The sequence below is a fragment of the Pantherophis guttatus genome, chromosome 1 (assembly GCF_059756535.1).
Source record: "Pantherophis guttatus breed Tessera chromosome 1, ASM5975653v1, whole genome shotgun sequence".
In the NCBI taxonomy this organism is placed as follows: Eukaryota; Metazoa; Chordata; class Lepidosauria; order Squamata; family Colubridae; genus Pantherophis; species Pantherophis guttatus.
This window is the reverse complement of record NC_142063.1, coordinates 300,434,542-300,461,681: the sequence shown is the minus strand read 5'-3', so window position 1 is coordinate 300,461,681 and position 27,140 is coordinate 300,434,542. Positions and strand designations below refer to the sequence as shown.

General features: G+C 37.1%; 1 protein-coding gene across 6 annotated transcripts; it reads left to right on the top strand.

Moving 5' to 3' along the window:
* Positions 1-27,140, top strand: RCOR3 (REST corepressor 3). 6 transcript variants are annotated; one of them, XM_034427748.3, is made up of 12 exons: positions 1-368; positions 1,390-1,446; positions 9,961-10,038; positions 14,311-14,363; positions 15,552-15,713; positions 16,928-17,052; positions 18,408-18,486; positions 19,132-19,350; positions 21,089-21,166; positions 22,054-22,111; positions 23,731-23,969; positions 24,430-27,140. In XM_034427748.3, the coding sequence occupies exons 1-12, from the start codon at positions 197-199 to the stop codon at positions 24,772-24,774; spliced, it is 1,665 nt and encodes a 554-aa protein (XP_034283639.1). In that variant the 5' UTR covers positions 1-196; the 3' UTR covers positions 24,775-27,140. The 6 variants fall into 6 exon arrangements, with proteins under 6 accessions (XP_034283639.1, XP_034283647.1, XP_034283642.1 ...); XM_034427751.3 differs by lacking the exon at positions 1-368 and adding an exon at positions 632-830; XM_087883199.1 differs by lacking the exon at positions 1-368 and adding an exon at positions 718-984.

The following is a 27,140-nucleotide window of genomic DNA, read 5'->3' as shown; positions in this document are numbered from 1 at the left end:
GATCCCCGATCCGTGGGCGGAGGAGTCGAGTAAAGGGGGGGGCAGAGAAGGAAGGAGGCGCCGGCGCCGCGGCGGCCCGAGCCGCGGAGGAGGGGGGGGCGGGGGAAAGGGGCACCAACATGGCGGCTCCATATTAACTTTCCCCCCCTTCGGCAGTGGCTGCCACCGCCGGCCGCCCTTTTCTTGGGTAGCCGTCATGCCGGGCATGATGGAGAAAGGAGCCGAGCTCCTGGTGGGCGCCAAGAACAGGGCGGCCCCCAACGGCACCAAGAACGGCGGTGGCGGCAGCAGCCCCGGTTCCAACGGGAACTTTTTCGAGCCGGAAAGCGGAGGCGGCTGTGGCGGCGGTGACAGCGGCGACGAGCACGGTGCGGGCTTTATCTTCCCCCACCCTTTTTTTTCTCCCGAGCGGGTAGATTTGGGCCTAGTCACGTCGCCCCTGTGCACTGGCTGGCTGGTGGCGACTGCACTGAGCTTCTATAGGTCTCTCTGTGCTGGGGTGTGTGCGCGAGCGCGCGCTCGTGCAGAAGGAGTGTGAGAGGTGCGCGCGCGATAGGGTCTACACGGTGTGCGGATAACGCGAGTGTGGGGGGGGGGTGTTGGGTGCGCGCGTCTAGGCGCGCGCGTCCCCGATTTCCCTCGGGCGCGCGCGCGCTGTGCGTGTGCCTGCTTGTCCGTCTGTCCATCATCCTTCTATCCCGTGGAGAGTGGGTGTGCATTTTCACAATGGGCACACGTGTAATGCAACCGCAGCTCAGGCGCGGTACTGCATGGCATTTTACGTGTGTGTACAACTGTACACGTTTAGTGGCACATAACCTTGCAAACGAGTACGTTGTGGGTGTCTGGACTATGAAAGGATTGCCATGAAGAGTGGGACACGCAGGTCTAGCTACGTGCAGCCCTTTCTGTCTTGTTTTTCTCTGCTAGGAATGCACTCGAGACATACACCCACGCAACATTGTGCTACATCAGCACAATAAAGTAAAGGGGCCGTTTCTGTATCTTTCTAAATTTAATTTAGCACAATTGTTGCCTTTCTGGAAATTAATCCCTACCTGGAATGTTAAAGGGAAGTAGGCATTTCTTTTTCCGGTGTATATGTGGTGGGGGGAGTAATCTCTTTTTTTCTTCTTTCTTTCTCTCTCTCTCTCTCTCTCTCTCTCTCTCTCTCTCTCTCCCCCCCCCCCCACTTGTTCAAGGCTTTGAGGCTATCAAAGCAACAAGGCTTGTGCTTATTGGTAATTGTCTATTGCATTGTCTGTGATGCTTCTAGATCACAATCTCCACATTTTAATTTGTAATGACTATACTTCAATCATTGAAGAGAAAGGCGTCCTTTCCCTTCCGCCCCTCTAAGAGATGCATTTATTTTTTCTTCCATTGCAGATGTAGGAATGAGGGTCGGAGCAGACTATCAAGCTCGCATCCCTGACTTTGATCCTGGTAAATATATATATATATATATAGTTAAAATGTATTTGTAACTTGATATGTCTGATGTTTTCAAAAATGGGAGTTTATTGCATGTGTTCATTATAATGAGAATAAATTCTGTTGAATATTATGTGAGTGAAAGGAGGAGAGTTGCTTTTGTGAAGGTTAAAGGTGTAGGATTTTCTTCGGCACCCCTCCCCCAAGGCTTTGTGCTGCTTGTTCGTGGTCACTGAAGGTTTGCAGAGCCAGCTTTTGATGTTTGGAAGTTGAAATAAGCAGGCCTTATGTATGGAGAAGGTGGGTCTTGTCTTCTAAGTAAGAAAGGAAAGATTTTAAATTTTCAAAAACTTAACCTGTCTTGCATCTAGTTTGAAAAGAGTAGTTTGAAAAGAGTATTTTATTCCAAGAATATTGAAAAACCATGCTGCCTTGATTTTCCAATATTTAAAAGTGGGGAGTAATGAAGTTTTCAATATAATAAGCAATACTTCTGTTCACCATGTGATGGAATAGACAAACTTGCACTTCTTGATACTGACTTATCTCAGTCTTAATTTGCATGTACTGTATTAGCAGGACATTACTATTATCCAAACATAGTCTTATTTCTAGCCATATGTACAAGGAAGCACTACTAACTCTTCCGTAAACCTGGACAATTTATGGCAATTGATTACTGCTGCCAATAATGGCGCCTTTCTCTTGAAACTTGCTTCATTCTAAGGTGATTCTGAATCTTTTGTTTTAAAGAAGAAGCAAACTGATTATCTTTTTAAGAAATATTTTATTATTGCTATTAAAATCTTATCAATTATAAATGTTTAATTTTATAGCTAGAAAACTGGTTTCAACAATAAAAAAATTCGGGTTTAGTTTTGTTGTACCTGTCATATGTACTGTTGGCTTTTGTTTCGATTCATCATATTTTAAAATATTGTCAGTGGTTGATAGAAAATTGTTGCTGGATTCTTGATTTTAAAAGTGCTTTGTACTTTTGCATATTTAATATAAATTAAATAATACCCTAAACAATGCTAGTAAAAGAAGAATTTACAAGTTGAAGTATTGTCCATTCTTAGTTTGTTGTGTTTCTTGTTTGTTCCCAGAAGTTTCTTTGATATGCTATTCAGACATTTAACAAAAGTCACGCCTCTTTTACAACCTATTTGCCACTTCACAGCTGTTATTGTTCCTCTATGATGATAGAATCCCCAGTATTTAGTATAATTGTAGATAATTTGAGAATGTTATATTTGTTTACAGTTCATCCATTTGGTCTCAATCAGTGATACAACTGATATAAGAGAAGCATAAACTATCAGATAGGTTGCTGAGGGCTAAAATGTTGAACACCATCTCATAATCACCTAACTTTGATTATGTGTTCCATAAACCTTCTTGAGTCAAATGATTAATTTCACAGAACTGGGTATTTATAGAAAAATAGCAGTAGATGGCAACAACTTATCTAATAGCTTTTTCTCTCTGACCAACTTAACTTCCAGGATTATCATAATGTTTGTCATTTTAAAATACATGAGAAAATATTATATCCTGAATTTATCATCAATCTATTCATGTAAAATGTGGTATAAAAAGTGGTTTACACTATCGCATCCAAATTTCCTCTGAATCTTTCAATTACCCACAGCTATGATTAACATTTTGAACTACCTACCCATACTACAATGCTTCTTATACAGTGCTATTAAAGATGTACAGAATATTTTAAGGATGGATTGCCATTAGTATTTGGTGCCTATAGTGTGCCAGATTATAAGAATTATCTTGATTTCTCATGTAACCTCTTTCTCTAAATTTACTTTAATTTTTTTGCTTAATAGATTAAACCTATGGATGTTTTTTATATATTTTACCTAGTTGTTTTCTTTAATTGAATTCTCCCTACTATTTAAATTTTATCAATTTTACCTTCACCCTGTTTACTTTCTGATACTGAAAAGTATCAGTTGAATAGCAATAACAATAGCTCGTAGACTCATATCGCTTCATAATGCCTTACAGCTCTCTCTAAGCGATTTACAGAGTCCACATGTTGCCCCCAACAATCTGGGTCCTCATGTTACCCACCTTGTTCAGCATTGAACTGCTAGCAGTGAGCAGAGTCAGCCTGCAACACTGCATTCTAACCACTGCATCACCACAGCTCTTATCATATTTTATACAGTAATATATGATATTATATTACTCATATATTTTCTGTTCATTATGGAATTTGAAGTATTAAAGTCTAAACATTTTCACATGAGAAATCACCGTTTGTGTTAGATGACATGTTACCTAAAGATATTTTCTTCATTTGCACTTATCCATGACATGAACATACTCTGGCAATCTTTTTTCTTTCTTTTTTCATAGCATTGTGTTCATCTTGACCCATACCTGAGATAGTTAAAGTTGCCCTCAGCTGCTCCTTGACAAAATAATACTTCCTCCTTTAAGCAGACAACAAGCTGTGGTAATTTTGCTGTGGAGTACAATCTGATATGTTTCATCAACTGAGTTCTTTTGGTAGGACTATCAAAAGATACCTATCAGCATGGCATCTATTGGTATATGGCTTTTCTCTCTAGCTTTTGGTGTGATTTCAGAGCTATTCTACATTGGGCAGTAGAAAGTGACTCTATCAAATTGGGCTCTCCTCTGCATCCTTGGGCGGGGAGAGGAGAGCCCAGCTTCAAAGCTTGGATGAGTATAACTAGCAGCTGATCAGCAGCGAAAGCAGAAAAGTTGCAGAATGATGCAGGATAGGCAAGAAAGAGAGAGGTTCCCAGTCATGCTTTATGGTGAAACTTCTCCAGTGCATGTTAACTTTTGTTTGGGCTGCTTTTGAACATAAGTGTAATACTGTGCTGAGCCATGTCAAAACGGAGAGCAAGTATCAGTTGATAGTCAAACTCCCTTTGAATGGTGCTTATGCAAAATATATGTGCAGAATCAGAGCAAATTTCAATAAAAGACTAAACCTACCATTCTTACTTTCCCCTCAAGGCCTAGCAAAATCCCATGTTAAGGTGCTTATGCAAAATATATGTGCAGAATCAGAGCAATTTTCAATAGAAGACTAAACCTACCATTCTTTCCTCTCAAGGCCTAGCACCATCCCATGTTAAGGAGAGAATTTGGTAAACAATTTCATGTCAACTGGAGATATAATGGAAAGGAAAAGAACTTATTTCGGTCTCCATTTTAAAATGTCCAACGTGTCATAAAGAGAACACTGTTTGCAGATGTTGTGTCTGTTCCAGGTTAGGTATTGCCTGGAACAGGGGGCAGCAAAATTTATGTCAGGACAGGCATATAGTACTTCAACTTTGTCAAAAGAAAGAATCCAAATCTAACCTGGGGACACAAGCAAAATGCAAAAAGAAATCTATCAGCAATTAAGAACAAATCAAATTATCTGAGTGGTAAAATATATAGAATTAAACTGTCATTTGATTTAAAAAAATGGGAAATTGAAGAATTTTCTTTGGTGACTTATAAAAGCTTTCACCAATAAGGTTTGCAGGGAAGCTAGGGCCAGGTGAAAGGAAAATCCAGAAAAGAATCCAGAAAATGTGTGGAGAATTAGTTTTTCTGTTTTTTACTGCGCTGTTGCTGCTACTACTACTATAACATCGTTCTTTGTATTTTTTCTGAAATAGTTGAAGAAATGAAAAGATCATTATAAAATGTTTCCTAAAAGGTTCTTTTCAAATTAAGTTAAAAAATGTGTTACGCTTGGAAATATATCAAATTAACAAAATACATTATTAACATTGCTTAACATACTTATTTATTAATAAAAGAATTAACAAATTAACAAACCATGAAAGTAGAGTGAAGCTTATTCCAGACAAAATAGATTTATATCACATGCTAAAAGTTTTTAAAAGGCTCAGAAGTCAAATTGCTGGTAGTATTTTAGATTCAGAAAAACTGAAATGATTAGCTATCACTTTATATAGCAAATATTCCCTCTTCTTTTCTCAGCTTGTTTTGCCTTTGAAATGAATGCTTTTTGTATCAGTGGTATAACAGGAAACAAAGTCCACAATATATAACATTTTTCTTTTATTGTTTCAATTCCTTGTTTTCAGATGAGTTATTTGGTGTCTTTTTTCTGCAATTTGCAATAATAAAATATGCTAAATTCCTAGAACTGCTAGTTTAAGTTGCAACAAAAATTTAAAAAATTTAAAAAATGTAAAGTTAAATTAAATCAATAAATGTAATTGCCTGATTCAATTATATGTCAGGTTCCAAACAGAAGGAAATAAAAGACAAACCTGGATGGCTGCTACCTTAGTTTAATCACTTCTTGGCACTCACTGACAATCACAGATGAAATTCTTGTTAGGGCTACTGCCCTGTGCTTCCCACCCAAATTTATCCATTAGTTATCACCACCCAACCAATCACACGCGCTGCTCCCTCCCATGTGACCCGGAAGTTGGCTTATGTTTAATTCTTGAGTGTTGAGTTAATCCCCTTGTTATTTCCGGCTGGCCATGATGATGTCATCCCCCAGCTATTCCCTCCCGTCAATCCTGTCAGTTCCTGGGAGGCTTGTCGAAGCAGATGCTGGGCTGAAACAAGGTTTGTGCGTTCCTCCCCCCATGAATGGCAGCTCCATGCCGACAGCACACTGAAGCTGACCTTATATTTTTCAGTTTTGTTTACTAAGAATATTTTACCTATTTTGCAAAGAATGACTTTATAACTGAAGAATTCTTCCAAACTATTTTTTCCTCAAAATTTGGGAAAAAGTGTTGTTGCTTTGAAATTTCTAGAAATGTTGTATTTCTAGATTAATCCTATGCAATATTTTAGCTCCAACATTACCTTATATAATTTTTAGTATCGTATAAAATGTATAAAATGTTCTTGAATTTTTAATACTGGTATTAAAATTTTTACAATAAAAATAAAAGTGTAATAATTCAGCAGAGTGGTGGTTTGGTAACGTTATAGAATAATTACCTTTTCCTTCTATTAAGACTGAATTTTATTTTGTTACCCTTGTTTTGTTATGGCTATAATTACGTAATGCAGTATAGATACTCAGAACCCAGCTGTCTTCTCTTTTAGTAGTTATCTTCAAGGATATTATTTGAATTCCTCAACTAGAATACAGGTAGTCCTTGGGCTATAGTAGCAGTTGGGACCAGAATTTGTGTCACTAGGTGACATGGTCAAAAGGGCAATGTCACGTGACCACACTGTTTTTGGCAATTATGGCAGTCCTGGTGGCCGCCATTAAGCAAGGATTGCTCATGAGTGCGACTTCCAACTTCCTGACAGCATTTCCATTGATTTAGCTTGTGGAAAGCCAGCTGGAAATGTAGAAATTGTGATCATGGGGACATTTCAACAGCTGAAACTACAAGGATCCATCATAAGTACCATTCATTCAGTGCCATCATAACTTTGAACAGTTGTTGAACAAATGCTTGTGTTCCAAGAATTACCTGTATTTACCTTTATGTCCTGGTTTTCTTCATTGATCATGTGATCATTTTATTTACTGACTTGCCAACTATGGCAATTTTTAGGTGCCTCTACACAGAAATGATTCTGTGTGTCACTCAGATTTCATGTTGTATACCAACTATTTAGTCATTATTATATATATAAATAAATGTATATTATAATACATTTATTTATTGCAATTTATATGGCTGCCATCTCAAATTCATAATTGAGCAGCTAATAATTTAATATACAGCTTTAATAAATATTCTCTATGTTTTCGGTAGTTATGGTGGTTCTAGATTTTATCTCAGTTTGAAGATATTAGTGCTTGTGATACTTTATTTCCTTGTTTTGAAAACATTCTTAGGCTTTTTGCTATAAGTTGGATTCAGAGTTAATCTTACTAAAACAGATCCATTTAAATCAGGAAGTCATGACACATCCTTCTGTTTTCAGTTGATCTCTGAATGTGATCCTTCCATATCCAGCAACACGTATATGAGGAAAGATTAGTGGGAAAAGATTAATCACTGTTCTCACAATCCATGATATCTGCATCTTGGGATGGAAGCAGATTTCATCTTTGATTACCAAATAGTCATGTTTATATAGCATCACAATTGCTTGGACTTTTATTGCTGACTGAATTCTACCTATATTAGATTAGGTACGTGCAACTGAGGTTGACAATCAATTGCCCATGTCTTGTTGACTACATATTCTATCTTAGGCATGCTAATTTTGTTTTTGCTGTTTTCTCATCTTTCTCTTTTCTGTCTTGGGAGACTTCTTCAGCTTCTCTTCTGATCACATTTCCGCATCATGCTTATGTAGATTTATTATTAAGCAGTGACTCCTTTCCTTGAGTGAATATGCTATCTGGGATTTTTGGCCTAGGTTAGCATGATGTAGGAACACAGGACTTTGATTTCATTTGCTTTCATTAAACTAGAGAGTCTTTTTTTTTAACTTTCTGTGGCTTCATTATCAGGCTTCTAGTTTAATGATGCAACAATCAAATGTTTATGTATCATGCCTAAGCTAGGCTAAGTGAACTATAGTCAGCATTTTAATCATGCATATAGAAGAAAGGGGCAGACAAATTAAATGCATAATCATGAGCTTGGATAAACAACGTGCAAATCTACCCCTTTCTCCCCCTATCAAGGGACTACTTGATCAGGAACTTAGTTGTAATTTCTTCTGTCATTTTTTTTTTTAAATTATTTAAACATTTTATATGGCCAACAATCTTAAATACATAACTCTGGACAGCAAACAATCAATAAAAAAATCTATATAAAACTGTATCATCGTCAATACTCCAAAGCAAAGAAAACCTGAGGCGGCATAATTACACAAAAATAGACAATGTGAATTGAGCTTGAGCTCCCCAACATCCTAGTCCTAATGCCCTAAGGCAGTGATGACTAACCTTTTTGCCATCGTGTGCCAAAAGCGGGTGGGGGGGAGCGCAGGGGGGTTGCACGCACATGTGCCGAAACCTTAATTCTATGTGCCCTGCCCCCATGCATGTGTGCGTAACCCCCCTGCGCTTCTCCCGCTTTTGGCATGCAATGGCTCGGTGGGCCTGGTAGGCCCGTTTTTCACCCTCCTCAGACTCCAGGGCCTTTCTAGGAGCCTGGGGAGGGCGAAAATGGCCTTCTCCTCCCCCCCCCAAGGCCCTCTGGAGGCCAGAAACGGCCTATTTGCCGACTTCCAGGGGGCCCAGAAGGCCCGAAAATCAGCTGGCCGGCACGTGCATGTGCACCGGAGCTGAGCTCATGTGGCCACCGGTATGGCTCTGCATGCCACCTGTGGCACGCTTGCCATAGGTTCGCCATCACGGCCCTAAGGGGGGAAAAAACCCCAACCCTAATGTTGTAGGTCTTCACAGCCTTTCAGAAGATACCAAGGGTCAAGGTGTTCTAAATCTCAGAGATGTGTGATAAAGCATGCCTGGTTAATCCCTCAAGACGACACTATTTAGTAGTGGGAACCTAAGAATGGCCAGCAGTTAGATCATTTTCTTTGCCCAGTCTCTGCTTTTGTCAGTTACCTAGTATGGGAACATTTATTTAGTGAATAATATGAGTGACATATAAAAATAAATAAATTCCTTCCCCCATCAGTGTAGCCCTAAAGCTTTCTATTCCGTTAGACAATTTTCATCTCATAATAGGATAAATTTGGAGCTAGTGGTAATCTTCAGCTCTAACACTTCACAGCATTTCTATTAATGATGTGAAAAACTAATAGCAGTCCTTCAGGAGATATTGAATAGTTTTAGAATTGGAAATTTTTGCTTTAAGCTAATTTTTTTCCAGGATATTTTTGATAGCATTTAGTGATATGAATTAGTAATGATTCCATTTTCTGGGATATTTTTTACTTTCCAATCTAATCTAAAGCCCTGGGATTTTCTGGTGGCTTCCCATCCAAGTAGTAACCAGAGGTGATGCTTCATAGATTTTCAAGATAATCTAGAAGATGCTATTAGCTATGACAATAGTTTGAGAAGCAATTCCTTATTAATGTAAAGAATGCAATATATTCTACAAGCTCATAGGAAAATAATCTTCAATTTGGATTTCAGATTTAATTTTTTCCTGTTACATCTCTTGTTAATTATTTTACAAAGATAGATGATAGTAGCTGTCTTCTATATGAATTAGCTATGTCTTCCCTGACATGGTGTTAAGAGCTTTACCTTAAGATAACTTTTTCCTAATAGGGATAAGAACTAAATGTATTATTCTAAATGCTCAGCACATGAAATTATTTTAGTTGTACCAAGATTGATTACTTTTGAAAGCAAAGTTCTCATTGGAGTGAATTCCAGCCTTTGCTACCTGAACAAGTTTTCCATTGTTTCTGTTTCATTACTTACAAGGTGAAAAATACAGGATAGTTTTGTCTAATTGCATACTAGCAATAAAATGTTGGATCAGGTTATGCTTTAGCTTTGTCTTCATAAATTTTAATGTTTTTATTATCTGAATTGAATGTTCTTTGAAGTACTGAACATATTAACTTGTCTTTCAGGAGCTACAAAATACACAGATAAAGACAATGGAGGAATGCTTGTGTGGTCTCCTTATCATAATATTTCTGATGCCAAATGTAAGTTTGATAAACTGCATTAAATAGAATCCTGGGAATTAATATGTATAAGGATTACATCACAGATTATAAATCACAACATATAAAACATTTCATTGTACAGATTAATGTGAAACTGATGTGCAGGTGATAAAGCATAGTTTTTGCTGTCTCTATATATATATGATTAGTCAACAATCAAATTACCTCTGTGAATATTGTATTGATTTGAAAATGCTACTTGGAATTTTATAATGTGCAGATGCATGTACTGCTTTCACTAAAAAAAATCATCAGATTTTTTTAAAATGTTAAAATACTTTTAAAAAGGTACATCTTGAGTGCTATTACAATTTTGTGTTTTGGCCTCAGTGCAATTAATAAGTTAAATTTTCAGGATGTAATTTACTTGTCTAGCAAAAATTATCCAATCTGGTAAAATACTGAAAATATATCCCTGCATTTCATATGAATACCCTTTCTAGATTGACAGACATATGATGTGACATAAAATCAGGCATAGTGACAAGCAATAAAATAATCTTCAGTATTATTTAATAATTTAATAATCTTCATGTTCCAGTGGACATGGACATCCTGCAACAGCAAACTAAATATATATATGTGCTCAGTATTCTGATGCTTCTGAATCTGGAGTTTTAGATGAAACATCGATTGGTTGAAGTGTATGCTGCTGAATTATAATCAATTAATGATGACTTAGAACAAAATAAAGTTAAATCACTATCAAAATAAATAACTGAAGTAAATAACACATCCTAATAGATAATGATCAAATAAATCTGATTCCAGGTGTCATTCAGTTCCCAGGGGTTCTCTGAAAGGATATAGCCTATATTAGCTTCCAGAATAAATAAATGTATTAATCCAACATGAATATATGTGTACATACTGTTATCATCTAGATCAGTGATTCTCAACCTTCCTAATGCCGCGACCCTTTAATACAGTTCCTCATGTTGTGGTGACCCCCAACCAGAGGTGGGTTCTAAATTTTTTTACTACCGGTTCTGTGGGCGTGGCTTATTTTGTGGGCGTGGCTAGCTGGTCATGTGACCGGGTGGCCATGGCTATGTGTATAGGGACTACTCAGAGGGCTGAAAAAAGTCATTTCTGACAGGTCCTCGCACTTTTGACTGGTCCTCACACTTATGACCATCCTCACATTTATGCCTGTGCAGCATTCTTAACAACCATGTCACTCATTTCACAACTGCTTCTCTTCACCATGGTGACAAGATAGGGCAAAAACGTAAAATGTGAGGACAGTCGTAAGTTCGAGGACTGGTCAAAAGTGCGAGGACCAGTCAGAAATAACTTTTTCAGCCCTCTGAGTAGTCCATATGCATAAAAGGATACAGCAATAGAGAGGGATGAAGGAAGGGAAGGGAAATTAGAGTAGGAGTGAGGGTAAGAGAGGGAGGAAGAGAAGAGGAGAAGGAAAAAGGAAGAGGAAGTAGGGAGGAGAAGAAGAGGGGGAGGAAGAGAAAGTAAGAAGGAAAGAAAAGAGAGAGCTGGTAGGTTTGAGGAGAAAGATTGCTGTACAATAAAAAAGATGAAAGGGAAGAAAGCCAACCCCAAACAAATATAAAGATATTAAGATAAAGAATGAATTGTTAAACAGTTGTTTAATATAAATTCAACATTTTAATATAAATCAATTAGTTATATAACTACCTTTTTTGTATATTAATCAATATGAACATGAATATTCCAATTATTTCCATACAATCCAATTTCTTACAAATCAATTAATTATATTTACCAATAATAATAAACCAAATAATTTCCCCCATATATTCCTCCAAACCACAACTTAACCATTTCTGCTTTCAACACAATATACAATTAACAGTATCTCAATTATTACAATTCCCTAGTTAAATAGAGCTTTTTTTCTTTTGTGTTTTAAAATCTTGAACTCTCCTCTTTTTCCCTAAATTTCCAATTGTTTGCACCTACCTTTTTTGGTGAGGAAAAAGAAATCTGCCTGCCTAATTTTCCAACGTTGCAGCAACAGCAAAGCCAACAGCCTGCTTTACTTTCAGTTTCGTTTTTCAGCATAGCTAGGGGGAAAAAAATCTGCTCCAGCAAGCAGCAGAGCCCTGAGCAAAACAGAACAAATCAGCTGAGAGTCAGGAGCCAATCTAATCAATTAGCCTATGCCTAATTAGCCTATGCTGAAGCTCCGCGGGCCAATAAAATTACAAAAAAACACCGAACCATTTGTTAAATTGCTGGCTCGCCCGCCCCTCGCCCACCACTATTTATTGGCAATAAATAGTGGTGCAGAGGGGCAGGGCAAGCCAGCAATTTAACAAACGGTTCGGCCGAACCCCCTAGAACCGGCAGAATCCCACCACTGGCTATAGGGCGGCCCTTTGAAGCCCCGCGGCAAGAATTTAAACAGTTTTTTTCCCTCTAGCCATCATCTGGGACTCAGGAGGCAGCAATAGATTGGGAGTGGGCGGGGTAAGCGAACGGCCGGCGATCCAACAGAGAGTGAGGGTGAGTGAAGGCGTGGGGGGGGCGAGAGAGGGCTTTGGCGACCCCTGTGAAATGGCCATTCGACCCCCAAAGAGGTCGCGACCCCCAGGTTGAGAACCGCTGATCTAGATCAATGATGGTTAACCTTTTTGGTGCCAAGTGCCCAAAGCAGGTGCGCATGCACGTGAATGCATGTGCACATGCCTGAACCCTCAAAATGCAATGCCAGTGCCCCACACACACGTGCCCTGCCCCATGCATGCACATGCATCCCCCATGCATGCACTCCATCTCCCCCTCCCCGCACATATGCCAGCCCCCGGCACCCTGTTTTGGCTTCCAGGTTGGTGCAGGAGTCTTTCCAGGCCCATAATGGGGTGCATGGGCACAGCATGAGGCCCACCACACCCCATTTTGGGCCTGAAAAGCCTCCTGCACTACTCAGCGCATGTACCCTGCCCCCCCGCGCATGCATCCCCCACATGCGCCCAACACATACGCTGCAGAGACCCGAAGACCAGCTGGCCGGTGGGAGGCGCGCGCGCATGCACGGTACAGCTGGACTAGGGTGATGGCTGGCGTGCCCGCAGAGAGGCTCTGCATGCCACTTGTGGCATGCATGCCATAGGTTCGCTATCACGGATCTAGATACTTAGAATTTTTATGCAATTTATCTCTGCCATGGTAACGTAAGAATATTATTTTGGTCAGAGGCTCATATATCTAATATGGTGTCCTTGCATGCTAATATATATAGCCAGTTCCATATATAGCATGATTGGCTTATGGATTCATGAATCCATGTTGCTATATTTTTCAGTTACCAAAAGAGGAAGGATTCCTAATTGTATAACTGTAGGATTTAATTCTTTTAAGAGTTAGATTTTAAGAGCAAAATGTTTTTTAAAAATGGGGGAAATGACAATTGAAACCATTTCAGTTTTGTCCTAGATTGTTGAATATACCATAGTACCTAATAAGTTTAAATATCTGCATCTCCATTCAGAAAATTAGTTGTTCCAGTGTTAGAGAAATGGCATCAAATTAACAAATATATCATATTTTCATGTTGCATATTTCGGGCATAAGTAAAGTCTGCCTTTCTAAATGAAATATTCTTGCTCCCTGGTTTTTATCAGACTTTCTGAACGTGTCACATTTATCTCTCCACATTAGTTTTATACTTTTAGCTCTCTTCATCTGATTCTTCTCTTTCCTTGCTACCTTATTTAACCATACAGAGATCTAAGCTGTTCTTCAATAAAGATCAACAGTGCAAAAAAGGAAACACTGCATTGAATCTCCTTGTATTGCACTCATATTTGAGTGTAATATTATTTCATTTGAAGCAGAAAAGAAGCTAGAAAGAAGAAAACTCAAAGTACCCATACAGCTGATGAAAAAGGTGTTTAAAAGCTCTGGGGTAGTAATGAACTGGATTTTAGACTTTCCATAGAATTACTTCAAGATGGACCTTTTTGTGCTTATTATTGGATTTTTACTGCACTTGAATCAATGTAGGATTGCAGTTTTGATCAACAGTTTTTTTCCATTCCTATAGAATCTTTTCAGTATATGCATTTTGTAGAGATGCGTATAATTGAAGCAGGATATAAAGATAAACAAATAAAATGATAATTAACATCAGCACAAATATATATTTCAGTATTTAAATAAACCAGAATGGAATAATATGGGTGAATGTAATCAGGATCCATGATCCTAAAAAAATTTTTTTTCTGTAAATATATTAGAAAATAATTCTAGCATCCTTCTGTTACACAGTGGATGAATACATTGCTATAGCAAAGGAAAAACATGGATACAATGTGGAACAGGTAAGAGTTTAATTAGTACAAGACAATTTAGCATTTTTCTTTGCAGGACTTTGATAAGTAAAACTATATAATCATAAAATAGTGTGTATTGTTTGAGAAAACAGAAAAAAGTAATGTTCCATCTTCTGTTTCTTGTAAAGGAAGTAAAAGGGAAAAGAGGGACATTCAAATATCCCCAGGGAAGAGCTCTATAATAAAAGGGTCACTGGTAAAAGTCTCACTTCTGATATCAGCTAACCTAACTTCCAAAATGAGTGGAATGTAGTGTTAAACTTCAGATTCGATTTAAATATGAAAGGGGAAGATCTTCAAATTACCTCACTGTCATCTTATTTAGAAAATGAATGAAGCCTGTGGCCCTGTGGACAATTAAAATGTCAACTCCCATTAGATCCAGCCAGCATTGCCAGAGATGATGGAGCTAAATATTTTAGTCCCAAATTAGAGTTTTATTTATTTAAACAAGTATAGTTATTTCAGTATAAATATTACTTGAGTACTGTAGCCCAACAGATACTCTTCAACAATCTACTTGAAACTTCTTTGTAGAGGAAGAAAGGGAGGGGAAACAAGAGTAGGAGAGAAAGTTAGAAAGGAAGGAAGAGGGGAGGAGTGGGGGGAAAGGAAGGGGAAGGAGAGAAGGGGAAGGAGAGGAAAGAAGAAAGTGGAAAAGAATAGAAGAAGGGAGGGAAGGGAAAGAGGGGAAAAGGGGAGGAAGGGTTGTTGTGAAATAAGGAAGGTAGAAGAGCAGCCCCGAGTATACTTTAAAATTTTAGGAGGAAGACTGAACAAATATGAAAATCAAAAGATAATATGTATGATTAATAATGGCCAAGAGATTGTACATTTGCGTATGTTTATGAGAAATTAAAAAAAAACTTCTCCTTTGTAAGAATAATTCAATAATTTGGAAAAGGCAAAATTCATTTTTTTAAAGTAAACTCTTTGAACTTGATTGTAGTTCAGTGCAGGCTACAGAATGTAGAATATAAGCAGAAGCAAGGGATTAAATGGCAGTTACGTTGTTTGCAATGATATACTGTACAATGTGAAACTTTCCATTTTTTTCTCATCAGAATATATAGTTTGCATTGGAGAAAGTATCAAAAACATTAAGTGCAGCTAGGAGGGTAAAATGTGCCTTCTGACAGACCATGAAACTTACACCTGTTTGGTTCTTTTTTAAAGGCACTTGGCATGTTGTTCTGGCATAAGCACAACATTGAGAAATCCCTTGCAGATCTCCCGAATTTTACTCCTTTTCCAGATGAGTGGACGGTTGAAGATAAAGTCCTTTTTGAACAAGCTTTCAGTTTCCATGGAAAAAGCTTTCACAGAATTCAACAAATGGTAAGGAAATAAACGGCTCCCCCCCCCCGAGTATTTTACAAGGGTCAAGAGAGTAAGTGGTATATGATTGAAGAAAGGCAAACTACAGTATGGCATACTAAGAAGCATATTTTTCTTTCCCAAATAAAAATTAAAAATTCAATCTGTTTTATAGTGGGCATATACAGAAACTAAACTGAAAGGAAAAATTCAAATTTATTGACATAATACAATCATAATGCCATAGAAAAACAGTTCCCCCAAATTAAAGATTCTCCAGATAGGAGTTCAGAAATATCCAGAATAAGTGACATAAATCTGTAAAATATGGAAATTAATAAAAATGGATGAAAAGATACAAAATCATATTTCCTGTTGATTGCGTTTAAGAACATGAGAATAAAAGAAAGGTGAAGTGAAATAGTAAATAAGCTTCTGTTAGGAAAATTATCATACTGAAAGTACTTGTCTCTGTTCTGGGGAAAGGAAGTAGGATCATTGCAAAAAACTGCAAAATCCAAGTGATGCAGGTACACTCAACCAGTCTCTTCTTAAAAGCAGTGTAGAGACAGATACAGAGAGAGAGAGATTATATTAATGTATAATATTTCCAATGATTACTTGTTATTGGTTAAATTGTGCATTTGGTGCTAATTAAAACTGACCATATACTTAACTAATTAGTGGAATACATATTGGTGTGTTATTTATTCTTTTTCATTTATAAAAGTTATAAATGAAATGTATTCATTCCAAATTTCTTTTTTTCAGTTGTGAAGATGTATTTAACAGTAATATAAATCTGTCTTTCAAGTTCCATCTCTTAACAGAAACTAGAATCTGAGCCGACTTTAGCTTTAAAAAATAAACTTTAGAAGCAAAGGGAAATACTTGTGAGTAATTAGTAATAGATTTATAAGGCTAATGCTATTTCATCAGAATGATTAAGGTAAATTCTGCTTTCTAAGATTAAGAAATAATATACATAAATATCCTATTTTCTATCAAATAAAAAGATGGACCTTTTATGGCAGTGTTTCTCAACCTTGGCAACTTTAAGATATGTAGATTTCATTTCCCAGCCAGAATGGTGATTGGGAAAGTCTGGTATTTGAAGTCCACACATCTTAAAATTACACCTTATGATTTAAGGTTTTTTTCACAAATACTAAACTATGTGCCAATTTTCCCATAGCATTTATAACTAGTGTCTGCATACTCTTACCATGTTTCAGCTTCCGGACAAGACTATTGCAAGCCTTGTAAAATACTACTATTCCTGGAAGAAAACACGTTCTAGAACAAGTTTAATGGACCGCCAGGCTAGAAAACTAGCTAATAGAAATAATCAAGGTGATAGGTAAGCAATGCAATGTGTGTTTTAAACACGTAATCTGTTTAGAGAGAGTAGGCGTTCTGTTTGTTTTTGTTTATCTTTGACTATTTCTAGTTTAAGGGAATAGGTTCTGTGCCAGTTTTGCCAATTTTGGTGCTTTCAAGTTTGTTGAAAGTATAGGTCCCAGCACCGCAAACACTGAAATTCTGGGACTTAAGAGTTCCCAACATTTCTGGAGGACTTCCAGCTGGGGAAAACTGTTCTATTTCTCTCTATCTGTTTTGTTAAGCAGATGGAAAACCCGCTTCCATCACAACATAGAAGCTTCCATCACAACATTATATCACAACATAGAAGTTGTTAAATTATAGCCACAGATATTTTTGTGTTATAACCAGTGAAAATAAAATGACATGCCATATACAGCATTTTTGACCCGGTGATCTCACATATATAGTTTTTCTATTGTTAGAAATAGCTGAACAAACACTTTGTAAAGTACCCCCTCCTTCCCAGTTGAGTCTAAAAACTATTTAGACATTTCTAGATATCTTACAAGGTAGACAGGGGTTCTTTAAGATTTTTTAACAGAGCCTGTTTCTATAATTACGTGGATTTGTTTTGATCATTGATAAAAGCAATATAATTTTAAAAACTTCACACAAGGCAATTCACATTTTCTTTCCCATGCATGCATACAAGACCACAGCAATCAATTGTGACTATAGTGAATGGTGGTCAATATTTCTGTTTCACACTAGACTTCATTTGTAACTAATTCAGATTTCTGAACAGATAACATATCCATAGTTTAGGGAATACTACTAGTACGGGTACTGGTTTTTCCCTCAACCTTTTTGCTAGTTTTCACAAAAGTGAAATGCTTTTTCCTACCCATCCCAATGTTTCTGATTGCAGCATGGCACATGACACTGTATTATGAACCAAGTATTTCAATCATCTTTTAGCCATTCCAAAGCAGGTATTTTCTTAGGAAAATTATTAGATGATTGTGTGAAGTCTCTATTACATTTTATACCTTCAGAGAAGGTATCCTTAATTGCAGATTTCTTGTAAAACGAGTAGGGGTTTTGAACAGTCTTGCACATGAGACTTGAGATGCTTTAAATAAATAGGATATGTTTTAATTTATTCAGTATGGATATATTGCTTAAAATTATTTTAAAACTAATATTCATGTAATAAAGACATTAAATTTTAATAATTTGTAGTTGTGCATTTAAAAATAACTGAATTAGTACTATTTAAAATTAAAGTGACATTTTAACATGTAGAATACAATAAACATAAAGTCTATTTGAGCACTTAGGGCATTGAGTTGTGAAATTAAATATTGACTAATCATTTTCAATCCTCAGTGATGATGATGTTGAAGAACCTCACCCTATGGATGGAAATGATAGTGATTATGATCCCAAAAAGGAAAGTAAAAAAGAGGTAATACAAACTGAAGTTAAATTGTCGCCTGAATTGGAGGTCCTGTTTTTATTGCTATATTTTGGTCTTCAGATGCTGCAATCAGTGATAGGGATATTATGACATCGTAAAGGAACTTTAGCAGGGATTTTCGTCCTCTCCCTCACCCTGCATTTATGAGCAGAATTTAAGTTTTATGAGGTTGCTGAGATTTAACATAATTAATTTCTTTTCCTGAAAATAGCAATAGCAATTGCACTTAGACTTATATACCGCTTTACAGTGCTTTATAGCCCTCTCTAAATGGTTTACAAAGTCAGCATATTTCCCCCAACAACTTGGGTCCTCATTTTACCTACCTTGGAAAGATGGAAGGCTGAGTCAACCTTGAACCTGGTGAGATTTGAACTGCCAAATTGCAGACATGGCAACATAATGTTTGAGAACTCCCAACTTACCTGATCACACGTTAGCTATGTGTCCTGTTTTTGCCAAGGAAAATCTATACAGCTGGTTTTATTGTGTTGTCTGATATATGTGATATGAAAAATATGTGTTAAAGATTTTAGAAAAACTGAATAATAAAGTGATACAATTAATGTTGTAATTTGTTTTTAAAATACAGTATCATGCTTAATTTAAATAGAAACTTTTTGAACATTACAGGGGAATCATGAGCAGCCTGTGCAGTCCAGCAAAATAGGATTAGGTAGAAGAGAATATCAAAGTTTGCAACATCGTCATCATTCTCAGCGCTCTAAATGCCGTCCTCCAAAAGGCATGTACTTAACTCAAGACGACGTAGTAGCGGTTTCATGTAGCCCCAACGCCGCCAATACGCTTCTTAGGCAGCTGGATATGGAGTTGATCTCATTGAAGCGACAGGTATTTTAATTATCAGGTTTACTTGGGGGGTGGTTGTGTTTTTAATATTTTAGGTTCTAGTAAACAGGGAAATCTGAAACATGCCTATGGTAGATTAAAAATACATTCAATGTGTGAGTCTCTGGTTATTAAAATAGATTCATGAGTTGAGACTTCAGCATAATTATTGGTTTTCTCAAGACTACATAGCAGTAGCAATAGCACTTAGACTTATATACCGCTTCATAGTGCTTTACAGCCCTCTCTAAGCGATTTACAGAGTCAGCATATTGCCCCCAACAATCTGGGTCCTCATTTTACCAACTTTGGAAGGATGGAAGGCTGAGTTAGCTTTGAACTCATTAGGATCAAACTCCCAGCAGTGGGCAGAGTTAACCAGCAATACTGCATTCTAACCACTGTGCCAAATAGCCCTGATTCAGGGGTGAAATCCTACCTGTTCGGAGTGGTTCGGCTGAACCGCTAGGGATTATGGGCATCAGTTCGCTGAACCAGTATTAATTACCCCTCCTTGGCCCCACCCATGCCCAGCCGGTCGCCGCTCACCTCTTCCGGGCGCTCGATATTCCACAGAATTCAATGTTAAATGTAGCAGAGAGAATGCTAACTTTTCTCCCTCCATTCAGAACGGAGCTGCTGCAGCCTGTCCCTTTTAAAGTAGTCTCCAGGAAGGAGGGGGACGGGGGGGGAGCAGCTGGAATGGAGCCATTTTCGTGAAAGGCAGGAAAATGGAGAAGGGGATTTTCCTGCCTGTCATCCATTCCTCAATCTCAGCACAGACTGAGGGAAGGATGGTAGGCAGGAATATTCCCCTCCCCATTTTCCTGCCATTCGCGGCAAGGAGTGGCTGGGAGGGGAGGGGCAGGTGAGGAGCCCCTCAATGTGAGTGATGTCAAGTTGGCCACGCCCAACCAGTCACATGACCTCACCCAACAAGCCACGCACACACAATCGGTAGGGGAAATTTTTTAATTTCACCACATGTGTGGTGCTGTGGGGGGGAGGGCTGAAAGGTGGGAGGCCATGTGGGAAGGAGGAGAAGGTCCTGCATTCACACCTTGAGGACTGTGTGCAAAGAAGTGGAAGGGGGAAAGGAGAGTCCCCCTCCCACTGGCAGTATCACTGACAGAGTCCTCTTCCTTTTTTGGAGAACCGGTAGCGGATATTTTGAGTAGTTGGGAGAACCGGCAAATACCACCACTGGCTGGCCCCAGAGTGTGGAGGGAATGGGGATTTTGCCCCTGCCACGCCCACCAAGCCACGCCCACAGAACTGGTAGTAAAAAAAAATGGATTTCACCACTGCCCTGATTCTTAACTAGGTATAAGCAGATAACAATGTTGGTCTCAGGTTTTATGCCAGGAATTCAAGATCTTGTTGGAAGCCACCATTTTATTTCTTGCTGTTTATTTTATAGTTTCTATATGCCACCTCAATTAATATAGATTCTAGGTGGTACACAGAAAGAAAATACAATCCTAAATCCACATTAAAACAAACAATACTAATAATATTTAGATAATCTCACACATTTTACTAACCAGGTTTATTCTTTGTGTGGGGAAGCAGGCAATTGCTTTGCTCTTTGAAACAAGCTTTGTCTCTTCAGAATTTTATTTTATATCGTTTCATTTCTGCTTAAGGCCTTTGATTTAATTTTCAAGTAATCACTTAGCAGTGGATATTTACACTATTTTATAGCAGCTAATTTCCATTCCTGTTTTGTTCATTGCACAAGGTCCAGAATGCTAAACAAGTAAACAGTGCACTTAAGCAGAAAATTGAAGGTGGAATAGATGAATTCAAACCTCCTGAGGTGAGTCACTGAAATGTAGGTGAATTTTCAGTATTGCTATTGTGCTGGGAACTGAAGAGAATTCTGAAAGTATTTTGCTTTGATGAAAAAAAATTGATAGGAACCCCATATTTTAAAGCATGTTTAAAATGTATTTAAAATATTTTATATGTTTTATTGAATGACATTTCATTCAATGCAAGTTCAAAAGCAAATTTCATTCCGTCATAAAACAAAGATTTTAACACTTAATTACAGAATTTAACACTTATTTACTTTTTGAAAGGGTTGCTCCAATTGTACTTTTACCCTAGATTGTAGCCATTAGTTGGCATACAAAAATCGAGTGGAAATTTCAGTGTACTTGCCAGTCTGTATGAGTGATTGTCTCATTTGTTTCAACTCTCGAGTGGATTAGGCCTATAAGATCTGTTGCATTAAAAAAGAATGGAGACAGCACCTTCTTACAGGAAGGGCAATAGCTCAGTATCAAATCAGTGCATTGCAGGCAGAGGGTTCCAACTTCCAAATATCCCTATCATTTTCATGTAAAATTTCAAAGAATTCTTGTTTAAACTTTGAAGAATCAATGCTATCTTTAGATAATATGGTTTGGATGACAGTTGTTATTACTTTAGCTAGCATGCCCAGTAGCAAGGGTTTGTGGGAGTTGTGTTCAGAATATCTAGAAAGCATCAGTTTGCCTATCACAGAGATAGACAAAGAATCTAATGTTTTAAAAGATATTTTTGTATTCCTAATTCAGTTCATGGAGTTCTGGATAAAAGATATTAAGCTACTGAAATTGGCAATCTAGGTAATTGAAAGGTGGCCTTGTGGCTGAAATTTTCACGGTTTTCAGATATTTAATGGTTTGCTATGTGCTGTCATTCTTTGTTTCTTAATAGGCAAATCAAAAAATAAATGCCCGTTGGACAACAGAAGAACAACTTCTTGCAGTTCAAGGTACATTAGTGTTACTAATATTTTCTTTCAGGTTGTAATTCTTGACATTTAAAAAAACATTTTTTTAAAAATGTGGCCATATGTACTTGTGTTTGTTGGGGCAGGAAAGAGTGGCAAGTGAGGAAATACATATCATGATACAAATACCACAATATAGATATTTTCATTCAAATTTTGGAATGCTAATAAATAAGGATGGAATTTGCACTGTGACATAATTTCATGATTTTAAAGTCAGAAAATATGGATAATATGACTAGTTTAAAATAGAATTAAGGAGGTTTTTTCTATGCTGCCTTATTAATACAAATGCTTTAAAACCTGTCAGGCATTACAGTTTATTCAAAAAATGTAAATAAAATGAAAATAATAAGTTGCAAGATAAAATAGAGAGCATAGATTCAGAGTGGCTCACCCATCACAATTGTGAGGACCCTCTTTGCTTAAAAGGAGGTGCCCAACTGCAAAAAGACGGGATGACTTTCCCAGTGGATAAGGTGGAAACGTTGAGGTGTAGACATTGTTTTGAGAAGCAGTCTTGCTAGAGAGACTTCTGTTAAAAAATCGTCACTGAAAGGTTTCATCTTATTTTTAAAATACAATTTAAACATTTATCTGGAATATTGAAGATACTGTCACAATTCTGCATATACACAAAAAACCCATTGGTTAAATTATTTTTCTTGGCTGAAGTTCTATATTCATTTCCTTAGTAATACACCCCTTTGAACTGATAGAATAGTATTGGTCGGTGAACTTATTTCATGGACATTCTGAGTCTCTATTTCAGTATGTTATTTCATTCAAAGGAGTAACATTTCAGTCTGGAATCATCTCTGGAATCATATCATGACTTCCAGTGGATTAGTGGAGTACCAGAACTTTAGAAATGGATTTATAATCATTTCTAAAATGGTAGGCATCAGTAAATTTTTAATCGAGGCTGTTTTGAGCAGGGTATGACATGCCTCTGGAGTCTGTGCGCTGAGCAGTTCCCATTGATAAAGACCATCAGGTTCCTGATATTTATAAGGAACAGGGCTGGCTGAATTAGCCCTAATTGTTTAATAAAATACTCACTCACTTAGCCCTATTATCACTTTAATTGAACGGATTGAACTATTTTAATTGCTTTTTCACACAATGAGATTGCTCACTGATGAATTTGCTTATCAAATAAATGAAACAGGCACCACACTTTGCTGTTATTTATTCACTCAGACTTCTTTTATATATCGGGGCCTATGTGAATCCATGATAGCAGGCCATGCAAAAGTATGCAAAAACTCAAGACACTCCACTGAAAGAAGAGGGCTTTTTTCCCACAGAAATAACTAATGAACAGTTATTCTGGTTGTGATTTACCTAATTAAAAAGCTTTGAGTGAGATAAATGTTACAGTGAATGAACTGTGGTACTCTTAGAACTAATGGTATTCACAATATGACAATTTGATCAGTAAAATACACCAACTGCAAACAATATTACAGTGTTTTCCCCTGTGATCAATCTTTATAGAAGCACTACTGCTTTTAAAATTGGGGTTTCCTGTCGTAGAGGACATATATATCATGCAGATTTCTACTTATTAATTTGAATCTTAATTATTCTTTTTTAAGGTGTCCGCAAATATGGTAAAGATTTTCAAGCTATTGCTGATGTAATCGGCAATAAGACTGTTGGCCAAGTGAAGAACTTCTTTGTAAACTACAGGCGTCGTTTTAACTTAGAGGAGGTATTGCAGGAGTGGGAAGCAGAACAAGGAACCCTGGCTTCTAATGGTGATGCTTCTGCTTTAGGGGAGGACACAAAAAATGCTAATGTGTCATCAGGAAAAAGTACAGATGAAGAAGATGAGGTGTGTTTCTGTGTACCAAATCTTAAATAAGCACAAGTTCAGAAATGGAATTTACATTTCCTATCACAAAATGTAATATTTAACTCTAAATGGAATGCTCAATTAACAGTGTCAGAAGCTTAATGCTCCTGATTTGTAGAGCTCTCTCCTCATTGGGATTATGTAAGCCAAACACTTCCAATCTGGGCTGCCTCTGGTTCTTCCCACAGTTCTAGTGATACTACTAATATGAAAAATATAGCTGAATAATCCTGAATAGTATTAGATTCTTTTTTTATATTGAAAATTTTATTTCCTTACATTGCTAAATAATTTAGAACTGGTTGTTTTCAAAGAAGGGTTTCTTAGCTACAAATATGGCCAACCTAACAGTGCTTTCCTGTTTCTGAAGGTAGCAGCTACCCAAATTGCATGATTATGAAGAATGGCTCTTTTACATATTTTATCATTTTATTTATAGGCCCAGATCCCACAGACTCCTCATTGTGTAGGGTCTTCTCCACCAGCCCAGGCGTCTATTCCAACACCAGCAACCCCTGTAACAACTTTGAACCAGCCTCCTCCATTGCTTCGCCCAACCCTTCCGGCTGCTCCAGCTCTCCATCGTCAGCCTCCACCACTACAGCAACAAGCTCGATTTATTCAACCAAGGCCAACCCTAAACCAGCCCCCTCCACCACTCATCCGTCCAGCTAATTCCATGCCTCCTCGCCTAAACCCAAGACCAGCACTGTCCTCCACTGGCGGGCCACAGCCACCTTCACTTATTGGAATCCAGACAGAATCACAGTCCCCGCTGCATTAAACAAATAGGACAGAACTATGGTAATTAAAGTAGTATCAGTGTCTATTTTCCGCAGCTAATGAAGAGGTGAAGGGAGGGAAAGCAAGCTTTCCACAGTATTGAACTGTCACAAAGAAGAAGGTGGAAATGGATATATAATATGTGAATGATCTGAGTGAGAGAAACTTCAGTGCAGTAGATTATTGCAAAGAAAACCATGTCTACAAAGTCAGCATTTTACAAAGCTAACTTCTTTTTAAAAAAGAAAAGAAGAAAATTCACTGCACTATGACTTCAACTGGTTTTTAGTCTATTTATTTTATAAAATCCTTTGTATTCAACTTCATGGAAGTAAACCATCTGGATAGTGTAAGAGTTTCAATTTAAGATTCAAACAGGGCTGTAAATGTTGATAAACTGGGGAAAATATTTTTACATTTTCCTATGTTAGGAGCGCAAGTATTACTGACAAGCCTGCCATTCAGATTTTGACAAATACCACCACTTCGTACATTTTTCTAGGCTTGTATTTTCTATATTTCTTCATAATGTACTTTTCTTCAGTCTACTTGTTGGAAAAGTCTTGAAGAGTGCAAAGCTAAGGTACTAAAGAGATTCAGCTATATATGTGGTCTTCTGATACTGGAAACATGACTTGCTAGTGCAAACTCTGATAGACAGCAAGTGAGTTACCATTTGCATCCAACACTAGTAGTGAGGCGGCTAATAAAGTCACAGTTGTCTTCTTTTTAATAAACTTTGTAATACTTCTTCTTACCTGAAATTTTATTCTATTAAGTTCTGGAAATAATTTAGCAAGGAATTCTGAATTCCATACATATAGGGGCACAGTGAAGCAGTCAAATATTAAGAATGTTTCCTGCTTCATTTCTTGGGACACCTCAGTCTCTTTTTGCTGTTCCTTGCCAGTGCATGTCCCCTCATTTTTTTTCTTGGTATCAAAAAAAATGCCAATTCATACTTTACTTAATCAGTTGGAGTTTATAATCAAAGTGACATGCTTTTAATTTTGGGCAAGAAATACCAAGCCATGAAAATCTATTTTCTGAAAGATGTGCATCTCTTTAATAGAATTGACTTCCCCACTTCTTACTAAAGTAACAGTGTTTTAACTTTCAAAGTTAAAATTCAGGACGATTTCATGTATAGCAAAGCTGTACTAGTCCCTTATGTACTGCATTTTACAGCTCAAATATCAAAGCTTTTAGATCAACACTTTATCATGATTAAGGTGTTAAAGGGATTTGCCCATTAACTTTCACGTTCTTAATTTTTTAAAATTCTTATTTAAATCAAATTTCATTTGTAGTATATTAAATAGAAATTCCTTCAATGGATGTCTCTTGTACATTATCTGTATCCAACCAGAGTGTTTGGTTTTTAATACTGGCTTTTCAGTGGGGAGGGGGAAGCATCACTATTCCTAGAATTCTTGGTACTTCGCTATATTTGATCTTTGGTTCCGATGTCAATATTATTCCACTGGAATTCTTCCAATCTGCCATAGTCCTGTTTGTGCATTTTGGCATAACTCTCTAAATACCAAACTATTAACAATGCATCTTCAGTATTTAAATATGTAGATCAGGTTTCCCAGTGACTGTATTGTCCTTTTTTTTTTTTTTTTTTGGCTAACTTTTGTCTCGTCTCTTGTTGCTAGAACTTCAGTATGCAGAAGATTGGGTGCTGCCATTTAAATGGCAATTTTAGACTATCGAAACTATAACTGGGCACTTGTGTGTTTGGGTATGATGGTATGGTATGTAGTATAATACTGCTTTTACATACGCAATGCCACACAGTGACAAAATGTTTAGCATTTGTAGTACTGAATATGTACATAGCAAAATGTTGTCCTTTTAAAAAATTGTGTGCTTTCCAGATTATGTGCATACAGCTTGCACGTCCTGTTTTGGGTAGGGGGTTGTGTTAAGCAGTGTTTTTGCCTGGAGGAGTGAAATGCTTGCTGCTTAATCAAAGAATTAAAGTTTCCAAGGAATCTGTGTCTATTTTTATGTACCTTGTAATGGTTTAAGATACTTAGGCCCTATACTGTGATTCTCTTCTAAATTCATTTATATTTTTTTAAAGATTAGAAATAAAACTATACAATTTTTTTTCATTTCAAAGAAGTTTTCTTTTTGGGCAATATTATAAAAATCTAGTTTGACTTTGTACCATTTCTACAAACCACAATCTATTCATCTTGGTTTATTTTTGTCACTTTATAAAATGTAAAAAAATTTGCACTCCCTTTTAAGTTGGGCAAAAATTTATTTCTTACAGTGGTTATGACAAATGTAACTTTGCATTTTCTTTTTATGTACAGTTTTCAGTTACAATAAAGAAATATAAAAACTTTTAAA

Excerpts from the sequence above, each read along its gene's own strand:
- RCOR3 (XM_034427748.3), top strand. The coding sequence starts at position 197 with ATGCCGGGCATGATGGAGAAAGGAGCCGAGCTCCTGGTGGGCGCCAAG. Across the intron at positions 1,447-9,960 it reads CATCCCTGACTTTGATCCTG|GAGCTACAAAATACACAGAT; the intron begins GTAAATATATAT and ends CTTGTCTTTCAG. Across the intron at positions 18,487-19,131 it reads AAAAGGAAAGTAAAAAAGAG|GGGAATCATGAGCAGCCTGT; the intron begins GTAATACAAACT and ends TGAACATTACAG.